This window comes from Phocoena sinus, chromosome 5, assembly GCF_008692025.1.
Source record: "Phocoena sinus isolate mPhoSin1 chromosome 5, mPhoSin1.pri, whole genome shotgun sequence".
NCBI classification, from domain to species: domain Eukaryota; kingdom Metazoa; phylum Chordata; class Mammalia; order Artiodactyla; family Phocoenidae; genus Phocoena; species Phocoena sinus.
In genome coordinates, this window is record NC_045767.1 from 89291484 (window position 1) to 89303893 (window position 12410).

At 37.5% G+C, this 12410-nt stretch overlaps 1 protein-coding gene across 4 annotated transcripts in view; it reads left to right on the top strand.

Moving 5' to 3' along the window:
* SLC4A4 (solute carrier family 4 member 4) overlaps positions 1 to 12410 on the top strand; it is a 357043-nt gene that overhangs the window by 234245 nt on the left and 110388 nt on the right. For all 4 annotated transcript variants that reach the window (XM_032632939.1, XM_032632937.1, XM_032632936.1 and 1 more), the window contains exons 8-10: positions 844 to 1001; positions 9736 to 9823; positions 12020 to 12174. In XM_032632939.1, coding sequence (XP_032488830.1) covers positions 844 to 1001; positions 9736 to 9823; positions 12020 to 12174 — 401 coding nt within the window. The remainder of the gene's footprint in view (positions 1 to 843; positions 1002 to 9735; positions 9824 to 12019; positions 12175 to 12410) is intronic.

Sequence of the window (12410 nt, forward strand, 5' to 3'; positions counted from 1 at the left end):
TCATCCTACCCCATGGTCTTAAATACTTCTTACATGGTGGTATCTCCTGAATTGATGTCTTTCTACTCCACGTTTCCACTTGGACTTTTAGTAGGTACGTTCCGTCTAAGACATCCAAAACTTCTTCTGTGGCCTTCATTTCCTTTACCACCTGGTCCCGCCTAACCTCTGCAACTTCATTTGCTGCCCTTTCCTCTCCTTTTCTCCTGCAGCTCCCACCACACTTACCTACTTACTGTTCCCCTAACTGCCAAGCTCTTGCCTGTCTCAGAGGCTTCGCGCTTGCTGCTCTCTTTGCCTACAGTGTTCTTTGCCCAGATCTTTGCTTGGCTTGTCCCCTCTCTCCAGTGTCAAATGTATTTCTTCAGAGGCTTTCCCTGACCTCCCTGCCTAAAGAAGTACCCCCTTACGTGTTTTATTTTTCCTTCTCAGCACTTATCACTACTTTAAATCATACTTTACTTCTCCCCTGCTGGACTATGAGCTCAAGGAGGACATGTAATTAGTTGACGCATCCCTTATCCCTAAGGCTTAGATCAATTCCTGGCTCATAGGATACTCTCAACTCATTTATTGAGTGAAAAGTAAATGAATTGATACATATGTAAATATTGTTAAAACAATGTAAACCATGTGACTATACCCTCATGTAAACCATGTGACTATACTCTCAATGTTTTTGAATTCAAAGTACAGAGAAATGTTTATTGTGATAGAATGGTTAAACATAATAGAAGAATAGCTAGCCAGGGCTTGCCTGTTGCGTGTAGACTCATATAAAGGAAATTCTTTGAGTTCCCTTCTCTGGAAATAAGTTGTGTTTTCTTGGCTCTTCCCGTGCAGCTGAAGAATAAGTTCATGAAAAAACTGCCACGTGATGCCGAAGCCTCCAACGTGCTTGTTGGCGAGGTCAACTTCTTAGATTCTCCTTTCATTGCCTTTGTTCGGCTGCAGCAGGCCGTCATGCTGGGTGCCCTGACTGAGGTCCCTGTGCCCACAAGGTAAGCTGCTCCCTGACCCGCTGGGGTCCACAATGTGGTGATAGGGACAGCTCCTCTTCCTCAGGCTAGAGAACCAAGAGGATGAGGGTACATCCAAAGCAAGCATATTGGAAAGGTTTAACCCAAAATAATGGTTCAGTCTGATTTTCATGCTATCAGATTACTTGGCACTTGTACAGTAGTAATAATAATAACAATTATAATAATTCATTGGGCTACAGGAGAGTTTCTTATGGATTAGTCTATTTAATCCTCATAACGATTATAGGTATGTGGATTTTATAGATGAAGAAACTGAGTTTGAAAGTTTAAGTAACTTCTCTAAGATCATATAGATGGTGAATGATTCAAAGGTCAGAGTTGCTTTCATTTGCTCTCTGTTTTATTAGAAAATTGGTAGTGGGTACATACATACATGCATATGCACATTATATATATAGACATGTCTATATGTACATATATAGACATGTCTATATGTATATTATATATATATACACATATGTAAAAATGATTGGCACACTTTACTGTTATGTGTTATGACTCATAAAGTTTTAAGAGGAAGCATATTACTGTTATTACAATCATGTACTCATTACCCTGCACAATACTTTAGAAGTCATCCTCTTTTATTTCCTTCTGTAACTGAGCCCAGTAGAGGAGTTAGGAAGCTTGACTTCCGAAGTGCAATAGGTCAATAGAATTTAATGCTTCACTTAAACTTGTGCTTAAGAAGAGTTTAAAGAGCAGTTTATAATCTTCAGGTTGACATTAGAAAATTATCATATAAATAGGACCTTTTTTGGGGGGAGCGTGCCTTTTGTGGGTCCCAGGGGAGTTTTCTTTAGGTTTCCCACATGAGCAGGAAGGGCTGTGAATGCTCAGTGACCTCAGATGATCTGAGTGTGATCAACCAACAAGACAAGGGGGTCAAGGTTTGTTCTGAGCCAACTTAGGAGGCAAATTAGGAGAACATTTCCTATGGCCTCCCAATTTATAGATTACAGGCCATTCTTATCATACAGGCATTTTTACTCCATTTTTATATTTCTTAGACACTTAAAATAGGAATAATATTTGTCATATTACAATATAGGAATAATATAAGCAGTCATTGGACAAATAGCAGAGGAAAGGCGATGATCATATTCAATTAATGGGATTATCATGATTTGTGTTTTCTGTAACTTAGCTTTTTGCTTGAAAACATTCCAGCAGAGCCTTGCAGTTCTATCTGAGCAATCACCTGGCGAACAGCTAGCTGACTCAGATCGTGGCCGAAGTCCAGCTTGTGTGTCCCTATGGTTTTATTTTTGTCTCTTTGGACTAACTTTACTGGAGCTTGAAAGAAAAAAAAGTGTGCCCAGAATTGTTAAATTTCTCTTGCTTTTTCATTTTTATTATTACTTTTCTCTAGAAGCTACAAATAAAAAATATTTTTAAAGGCTTTTTGTTTAACAATAATACAAGTTCATTGAGTAGCAAGTCAGGACTATTTTTGTGTCCCTCTAATCTTCTGTTCCTGTCTGGTTCATTTTCTTCTGTACTGGAGGGTGGTACTAGTCTAGGGGTACAATCCAGCATCATTTGAATAGAAAAAAGGAGCCCAGGCAATCCAAGGGAATGTAATTCAATAATGTCATAAAGCTGTTTCAGGGCAGTAATCTGAATAATATATCCTAGCGTGTTAACATTTTTCCAGGAAGTAGTCTTATCCATTTGCTGTCCTCTGAACCAGGGCAAGCTGTAATCACTGAGTAGGGAGTCTCATTAGCTTTTTTGTGTATGAGTAATATGGGGCCATTTACAGTGGCTGCATCCTGTGAAATCCAATAAAGGAAATCCTACAAGGAGTGTGGTAGTTATTGTGAAGGATGCCTCTGCACTCAGCCATGTGCTTTAACATGCATACCTCCCTGTTGTCCTGCAGGGAGACCCGAGAAGTCTGTTTCTGTGCACAACTTGTAACAACGGTCATTTTTCCTTTTGAATGTGGAGGAATGTTAGGCTCTTTGGCTTATTATTATTATTATTACTATTACTATTTATCATAAACAGCATTACTACCGTGCATCTTTTAGGAAATGTGGTGGTAGTTGCTCCTTTTGTGTAGAGTCCACAGGTTTCTCTATCTACTCTGCTCTTGGCTTGATCTCTTTTAGCTTTCTGCTTGCAGCTGGACTCCTACCAACTGGATGGATGTTCTCCACGTAGGGGCCCTTCTTGCCGTCCATGTGAAAGCAAATAAACTCTGTCCTTTGATCTCTGGTGACTTGGTAGGATACGTTTATGATTTTCTTAGCATATTGCAGATACTTTGCTTGCTATCATCTTACACCTGTCCATAGAGGCTGCCACTCAGTCATTTATAGGGGCCACATGGAGATGAACATAATTCCCATTTCATAGTTGAGAGGTGGAGGCACAGGGATGACTCACTACCAGTGCAGACTTCTGACTCTGAGGCCAGGCTTTTAGGGAAAATCTAAGGAGATATCCAGAATGGATTGGAATAAAATACTTGAGCGTTTTCCCATGAAGAATAATCAAAGTTCCTGATCAGTTTGTCCTTTTCTGACCTTGATTTTCACATCTAAGGCAAATAGTTATTCAGGGAGCTCTAGCCCTCTAAAAAATTAGAATGCTTATTACCCCTTTATATCACTGTAAGTTAATATATATTTTATGTTATAAATAACGATCTGCCTAAAAGCAGTTGTTTATGCCTAATTGTCAAAACTATAAAAAATTGTATTAGAGGAATTGGGACGGAGGTCCTGCTAGTTCAGTTCTGTCTTGTGTGACAGTCTTCCGGTTGCTCACTGTAATATGGTTGGTTATGGTGGGCTTGCGGTCCTCATGAATTTATTGTGGAAGGTACAGTTTAGCCACATTTTCCAAAGCCACTAAATATGAGCACTGGGTTATTTGATTCACTGTTGTTTTGAAGGAAGGGAGTAAAGGACTGATACATACTGAGTTTATTTTAGAAATAGCTGTGAGCTACCAGAAAACTACTAGAGCTAATCAATGAATTTGGTAAAGTAGCAGGATACAAAATTAATGCACAGAAATCTCTGGCATTCCTATATACTAATAATGAAAAATCTGAAAGTGAAATCAAGAAAACACTCCCATTTACCATTGCAACAAAAAGAATAAAATATCTAGGAATAAACCTACCTAAGGATACGAAAGACCTGTATGCAGAAAATTACAAGACACTGATGAAAGAAATTAAAGATGATACAAATAGATGGAGAGATATACCATGTTCTTGGATGGGAAGAATCAACATTGTGAAAATGACTCTACTACCCAAAGCAATCTACAGATTCAATGCAATCCCTATCAAACTACCACTGGCATTTTTCACAGAACTAGAACAAAAAATTTCACAATTTGTATGGAAACACAAAAGACCCCGAATAGCGAAAGCAATCTTGAGAACGAAAAAAGGAGCTGGAGGAATCAGGCTCCCTGACTTCAGACTATATTACAAAGCAACAGTAATCAAGACAGTATGGTACTGGCACAAAAACAGAAAGATAGATCAGTGGAACAGGATAGAAAGCCCAGAGATAAACCCACGCACATATGGACACCTTATCTTTGATAAAGGAGGCAGGAATGTACAGTGGAGAAAGGACAGCCTCTTCAATAAATGGTGCTGGGAAAACTGGACAGGTACATGTAAAAGTATGAGATTAGATCACTCCCTAACACCATACACAAAAATAAGCTCAAAATGGATTAAAGACCTAAATGTAAGGCCAGAAACTATCAAACTCTTAGAAGAAAACATAGGAAGAACACTCTATGACATAAATCACAGCAAGATCCTTTCTGACCCACCTCCTAGAGTAATGGAAATAAAAACAAAAATAAACAAATGGGACCTAATGAAACTTCAAAGTTTTTGCACAGCAAAGGAAACCATAACCAAGACCAAAAGACAACCCTCAGAATGGGAGAAAACATTTGCAAATGAAGCAACTGACAAAGGATTAATCTCCAAAATTTACAAGCAGCTCATGCAGCTCAATAAGAAAAAAACAAACAACCCCATCCAAAAATGGGCAGAAGACCTAAATAGACATTTCTCCAAAGAAGATATACAGAATGCCAACAAACACATGAAAGAATGCTCAACATCATTAATCATTAGAGAAATGCAAATCAAAACTACAATGAGATATCATCTCACACCAGTCAGAATGGCCATCATCAAAAAATCTAGAAACAATAAATGCTGGAGAGGGTGTGGAGAAAAGGGAACACTCTTGCACTGCTGGTGGGAATGTGAAATGGTTCAGCCACTATGGAGAACAGTATGGAGGTTCCTTAAAAAACTACAAATAGAATTACCATATGACCCAGCAATCCCACTACTGGGCATATACCCTGAGAAAACCAAAATTCAAAAAGAGTCATGTACCAAAATGTTCATTGCAGCTCTATTTACAATAGCCCGGAGATGGAAACAACCTAAGTGCCCATCATCGGATGAATGGATAAAGAAGATGTGGCACATATACACAATGGAATATTACTCAGCCTTAAAAAGAAATGAAATTGAGCTATTTGTAATGAGATGGATAGACCTAGAGTCTGTCATACAGAGTGAAGTAAGTCAGAAAGAAAAAGACAAATACCGTATGCTAACACATATATATGGAATTTAAGGGGAAAAAATGTCATGAAGAACCTAGGGGTAAGACAGGAATAAAGACACAGACCTACTGGAGAACGGACTTGAGGATATGGGGAGGGGGAAGGGTGAGTTTTGACAGGGCGAGAGAGAGTCATGGACATATACACACTAACAAACGTAGTATGGTAGATAGCTGGGGGGAAGCAGCCGCAAGGCACAGGGATATTAGCTCGGTGCTTTGTGACAGCCTGGAAGGGTGGGATGGGGAGAGTGGGAGGGAGGGAGACGCAAGAGGGAAGATATATGGGAACATATGTATATGTATAGCTGATTCACTTTGTTATAAAGCAGAAACTAACACACCATTGTAAAGCAATTATACCCCAATAAAGATGTTTTAAAAAAAAAAAAAGAAATAGCTGTGATATGTCAGGAAGGATGGGGGTGCACATCCTCTCTGAAAAGATTGAGTGGTTTAGGAAGGCTGGCTCTTTTTCTGATATTATGCTCTGTTTCTGCCTATAATTATTTTGTGAATGTGAGTATAGCCCAGTGGTTCTGGACACAGATCATCTGGTACTGATTTTTGTTGTGGAGAATGCTAGAGACATCCTCCCCAGGCACAATTAGTTGTATGGAAAAGCGAGCGCATAAGAGTAGAAGGGCCCCATGAAGATTCTTGAGACAACCAGGCACTATTAAAAATTCTAACTATGACTTGTTTCTAGTTATGAGTGAATAAAAACAACTCAGCAACATAAATTATTTCCCCCAAGCCATCAACATGAGCTGTGCCCTTTCAGCCACACAAATTTGATGTTTACTCTAATTTGTTAATAAAGAAAAAAAGCTTCTGTTTGAAAAAACCATCTGTCCCTTGACAAAAAACAGCTTGAGTCATGAAAGAAGTTTTCAGTACATTATAAAAGCTGAGTTTGGCAAGAGGTACTTCATAAAAGTTGTGACAGCTTTTGCTTCTTTGAGGGTTAAAGAGGAGAGAACATGTTTCAGGCAGAGGGAACTTCAACTTGATGCGTTTTTCTGTGTTGTTAGTTTTCCCAGATCGCTCATCCCCATTTCAACAACGCAGTTCAAATTAGAGGCTTCTTAAGGGTCTGATTTCCTACAGATGAAATTCTTGACCAGAGGTGATGTTTCCTACTACTTGTAGATGTCCAGATTTCCTCTCTATATCATTTTAAGGAGATGGATTTACTGAATGGTTCCTGCCTGGAGTAATGTGAAAATTTTAACTGATATGTAATATTTTATTTCTATTTGGCACTTGATGATTTCCATTAAAGTATATATATATTATATAAAATCTAATATATAAGTATATATATAATATATATTATATAATATATATAATAATTATAATATATTTTATATACAATAATATATATGATATATAATATCATATATATATACTTATAATAATATATGAGTGTGTGTATATATATATATATAATTTTTTTAAATAAAAATCACATTTCCCAGGAAAGGGGAATTGTGCCTTTGTATCTAGGTTAGTAAAACACTATAGCTCTCATATGCTGGGTTTATTGCTATAATAAATGTTTTGGTCACCACTGGTCTATTACTGCCATTCATTCTTTGGTACTATTTAGTAAAGAGCAGAGTAAAAACTTGTAGAAAATGTATGCCCTCATCTTATAGTATTTAAGTTAGAGGATCCATTATTCTATCAGTTCTTGGACTGGTTACCCATTGTCTGCCAAAGTTTTTATTTGGGGACTGTTAATGACTGAGAGTATCTTCCTCACTTTCTAACAAGACACTATTTTGGCTTTGTTGCCATTTAGTCAACCTGATCATTAATTTATGTGTCAGTTGATAAATGTGCATTTCTATAATGTGTATTTCTAAATGTAAAATAATCATGATGGAGATACTAGGGAGAGGTAGGAAGAGGTAGAGAGTGGTTCTGGAAAGGTTTTAGATATTGCGTATTACTTAGACACTAGTATTTAGATACATTGAAATAATAAAAAATGACGAGCAAAGGAAATCCGTTATCTAAAAATGTATTTAGTAAAGCATCCAGGTGTTATGTATTTTCTCTTACTGCACCACATCTGCCTTCTTCTGCCTAAAACTATGGGCTTATTGTCCTGCCTGACAGCTGGCCCTTGCTAGACAGGTAAATAGGATTGGGACATGTGACCAGCACTGTAGATGTTTCTTAATGAGATTTATATTTTACTGTAGTGGTTAAATATTTTTTTCGGGTGTTGCACTCAAATCAGTGATCCGCCCCTTCAGAAAAGTGCATTGTACTGTCCATAAAAAAAACACTTTATAATACTGTATGTAGTGGTATATAAATTAGGTCCAGCTTCAAAAGAAGAAAAGTTCTAGTTAGAAGAACTAAAATCCAATTCTAATAATGACTTCCTTCATACTTGAACAGACTTTGGCACCTGCTGATTGCTTTTGCTGTTTCTTCTACTGTGATAACACTTGAAAGCGAGTGTACCGCTCCACTCCAGAACTGGTTTCTAAGCAAATAAATACTGAATGGTTTTATGGTTATTCTGGTATAAAATATGGGTATTCAGACTTTCAGATTTACCTTCTTCCATTCTCAATTTGGTTTTTCTTTTTCTTCACTCTTTGGATTGAATTTTATGATGAAAAAAGGAACTACCTATTCAAGGGCATTTGGGAACAGACCCTAATACCTTGAAGAGTGCTTGCTATCAGTCCTTTCTTATTTAAAATGAGGTGTATAGGAATAAATTAGTAAAAAAATAAAATTTTACTAAGAAAAGTCCTAAGTCATTCCTGGTCCCATAAAATTTTACCGAAGTTTTCTTGTCTACAGCTAAGTATCCACAACATCTTTCCCCAGAGTGACGTATGGAAGTCATAGTTGGATAGGTTTTCTCTGTGAAGTCACAACTCTGGTATATAGGTTGGGCAGGTATTATTAAGCAGAACCGTGTGCTGAAAAAAACAGGAGGTAAGAAGTCCTGTCTATCTACTCTGTCATTTATTAGGGACAGTCTTTGGGCTCATCCATAACTTCCTTGAACCTAGGTTTCTTCACCATTAAATGGAAATAAGATACCTGTCCTTATTGCAGAGGCTAGTAAGAGTTTAAATGATGTGTGAATGTGAAATGATTTACAGGCTTTAAAAAGCTGTGCAAACATAGGATATGATCATTTTTATTGTCCTCATTATCTCCATGTTAGGTAAGACATGATCATAAATAAGCAAGGAAGGGATTTATCTGGTGTTGCCTTTTGTCTATGTTTTTAAATTCATTTACTTACCGGGTTTCCTGCTCCCCAGTTGAGACATGCATCTTTGCCCTTATGATCAGTGAGGGATTCCTTCCAACATGATAAGGGGTGAACTTAAGTGGAGATAAGCTCATTATTGCGAGTTTCAGGACCTGCTTGCTATGGAACAGTGCTTTGTGCATTATCCAGAAAACAAGTTTGGAAAAGAAACTTGTTGGCGCCCATGAAAGAATTTTAGCTGTGCATGGTGCTTTATTTTGAATTTCTCTTATATTTTTCTTTCTTTACTTTGGCTGTCAGCATGTGGCTTACTTGCAGAAGACTTGGTTTTTGCTGACTCCCAGCCACTTCTGAGTAGAAATATTTCTTAAAAATATGGAGAGGATCATTTGTCATCATCCGTATTGGGTAAAGAAACGTCAGAGAAATCTGAAGATGTACTAAGTCTTTCTCGTTATTGTGCTTAATGGGTTTTCTCCAAAGATTCTGAGAGTCAGAAGAAAGGGAGAGAGAAGAAGGTTTAGAAAAGAAAGATTGAATGACTCATAAAGTGAACCTTTCCTTCTCTGTGAAGAAGCTTCTCAGGTTTCCATGCTAAATTCTCCCTTGCTTCCAAATAAATGAAAAACAGTTTGTGTTTCACAACAGCGTGAAAGAGTATCTTTCATATTAGCAAGAATATTACCTTTGTTTTAAAGGTAAATTCTAGACCTAACCGTTTTATGAATTAGGGTAAATGTATCTCAGTGTTATGTGTGTTGAGTTTGATGAAATGTGTGTTATAGCCTTTGCTTCTTTCCTCTTCCATTAGGTTCTTGTTCATTCTCTTAGGTCCTAAGGGGAAAGCCAAGTCCTACCATGAGATTGGCAGAGCCATTGCCACCTTGATGTCTGATGAGGTAGGGAATCGGGAAGATGGTGATCTGTGAATGTCCTACTTGTGTTTTCATACTGTGAGTTGGCTGTCACAATTTATTCAGTTAGAATTATGTAGTTACCAACCTTCTTAAAACATGAGGTACAGTCGTTCATGCAAATGAGCTGACATCTGCATTTGATAGTTTTCAAAAAATAAATTTTATGTTAGAATAAGTCATATTTTCCTTTCTTCCTCTAAACTGAGGTATGTTAAATATTATATAAAAGGTTCAAGACATTGTATTAACTTAATCTCTTAAAGTGTTTAATATATTAATTCTGGAAACTTGTGTCCATATACTGTGTTGTTTCAGAAATGATGGGTTCTATAAAATAATGCATAATAAAATGGATAATGCATTTTTTCCCTTAGGTATCAGAAAGTACCTGTTTTTGTGGTTTTCTTATTTTGTGGGAAGGAATGATACATATACTAAAATGCATTAGCAACTGTTACTGCAGAGCATCTAGTACGTTGGAATTATGACCATACTCTCCTAATAGCTTGAATGTCATTACACACATTGTAGACATGACGAAACTCCAAACTGGCCTCATAGGAGGAGAAACACTATGAGAATATAGGAGCACTAATTTCTGCTTTTGCATCTTTGTAGCTTACTATTTTCCCGAATGTTTTGTTTTTGCTTCATTGCTTGATATGTTAGCTTCTCCATGTGTTAAGTGGAGAATAGAGCATTTAGCTATGGCAGTTCTATATGGTGATTACCAGATGGTTACTTAATCTGAGAGCATTGATGAATAGCAATGCTGTTTTTTTCCCCTTGAGGCAACTAAGCATCTCAGTGGGTTCTTTCATTTATTTTTGCATATTTATGATTTCTTTAAAAAAATGATTCCTCCTAAGATGTGTCAATTAGAAATGCTTTAGGCTGCAAATGACAGAAAATTTGACTTATTGTGACTTAAACAATTTAGGGTTTATTTTGTTCACATATGAGGAAATTTGGAGGTAGGTGGTTGCTGGAGTTGGTTTAATTTAACTGCTTAATGATAAAATCAAGTGCCAAGGCTCTTGCTTTGTGGTCTTAAGATGGCTACTACCGTCAACTCCAGTCACGTCATCTGTATGCAAGGCAGGAGGAAGGAGGAAGGAGGAAGGGAAGTGTTAGCTGTGTCTGTCTCTTTTAACAGGTATTCAAAAGCTACCCCCAATCCCCCTTCTTTTTTAATCTCATGGGTCAGAATTGCCCATCCTTATCATCAGGGTAGGCTGGGAAAATGACGACTTTCCAGCCTCTACTAAGGGAAGTAGCAAGAGAAAATAAGGCTGTGGCCAATTGTGTCCACTACAGATGATATGCTGGCACTTTGTATTGCCCTCCCCTCAACCCCACAACCCCCAGACCATTGGTGTTGTTTGCTTGATAGCTTTTAAAAATTCTAATTGAGGAGAAGAGTCTTAGTAGCGATCTTTAAGAATAAGTAAGGGTATCAAACAAGGGCCATCTCCTCTCCTGGAGACTAAAGAATTTGACTTAACGAGGTATGAAAGTCTTAGGTTATGTGTAAAGGACTTTCAGATCATCAGCCAGGTTAGAGGAATGGAGCGATTGACAAAGAGGATTATGGACGTCTGGAGGCTCCTTCTTTGGATATTTGCATAAAAGACAGAACATTTGCTGCCTTGGATGGTTTAGTTATTGCCTTGCCAAAAGATAGACAGATGATCACCTACTTAAAGCCCTTTGCTTTAACACACATTATTTTTGTGTTTGAGAGCTACAGTGTCTGAGTCTTAACTCAGTCTTAACAATCAGCTTGAACTTACCCTTCTTGAATTATAAGCATTGGTTTGGCGCAGTAGTTTTTATTTTGGGGAATGATCTTCAGTATATTTCTCTAAACCATTTTCATCTGGCTTCCATCACAACTATATCAGTAATGGTGCATACTAGTGGGAGATGAAAGGCAATGTTGTTTTATGGTATTGATAGAAAAAATCATATAAAAGAAACACAGCTGTGTTCTCATGCCTCTACCTATATTCTTTGGGTTCATAATCTGAATACCAAAATATTTTGGGGTAAGCTGAACAATAGCAAATATGGGGCTATATTAAAGTGGATTATGGATTGCATTCTTCAGGCTCTACATGATGTGAGGCATGTGGAGAGATCTCTTGTTGGATCAGCACATCTCTTTTTATTCTTTAGGTGTTCCATGACATCGCTTATAAAGCAAAAGATAGGCAGGACCTGATTGCTGGCATTGACGAGTTCCTAGATGAAGTCATTGTCCTTCCACCCGGGGAATGGGATCCAGCGATCAGGATAGAGCCCCCTAAGAGTCTTCCATCATCTGACAAAAGGTAAAATTTTCAGGCCATTGGGAGTTTTCATCCTTGAGAAGGAGGTTGTGTTTAGAAAAGGAAAGAGGTTCAGCCAACTGCCCTAAGATTTTCAGGTTTCCATTCAACTTGAGGTATTATCTCAAATGAATCACACATGTGCCTTGGTTTGACATTTCGTTGACACTGTAAAATGAATGTTATATGTTGTGATCAGTGATGACAAATTAGAGATCTCAGATTATGATATTGGAATA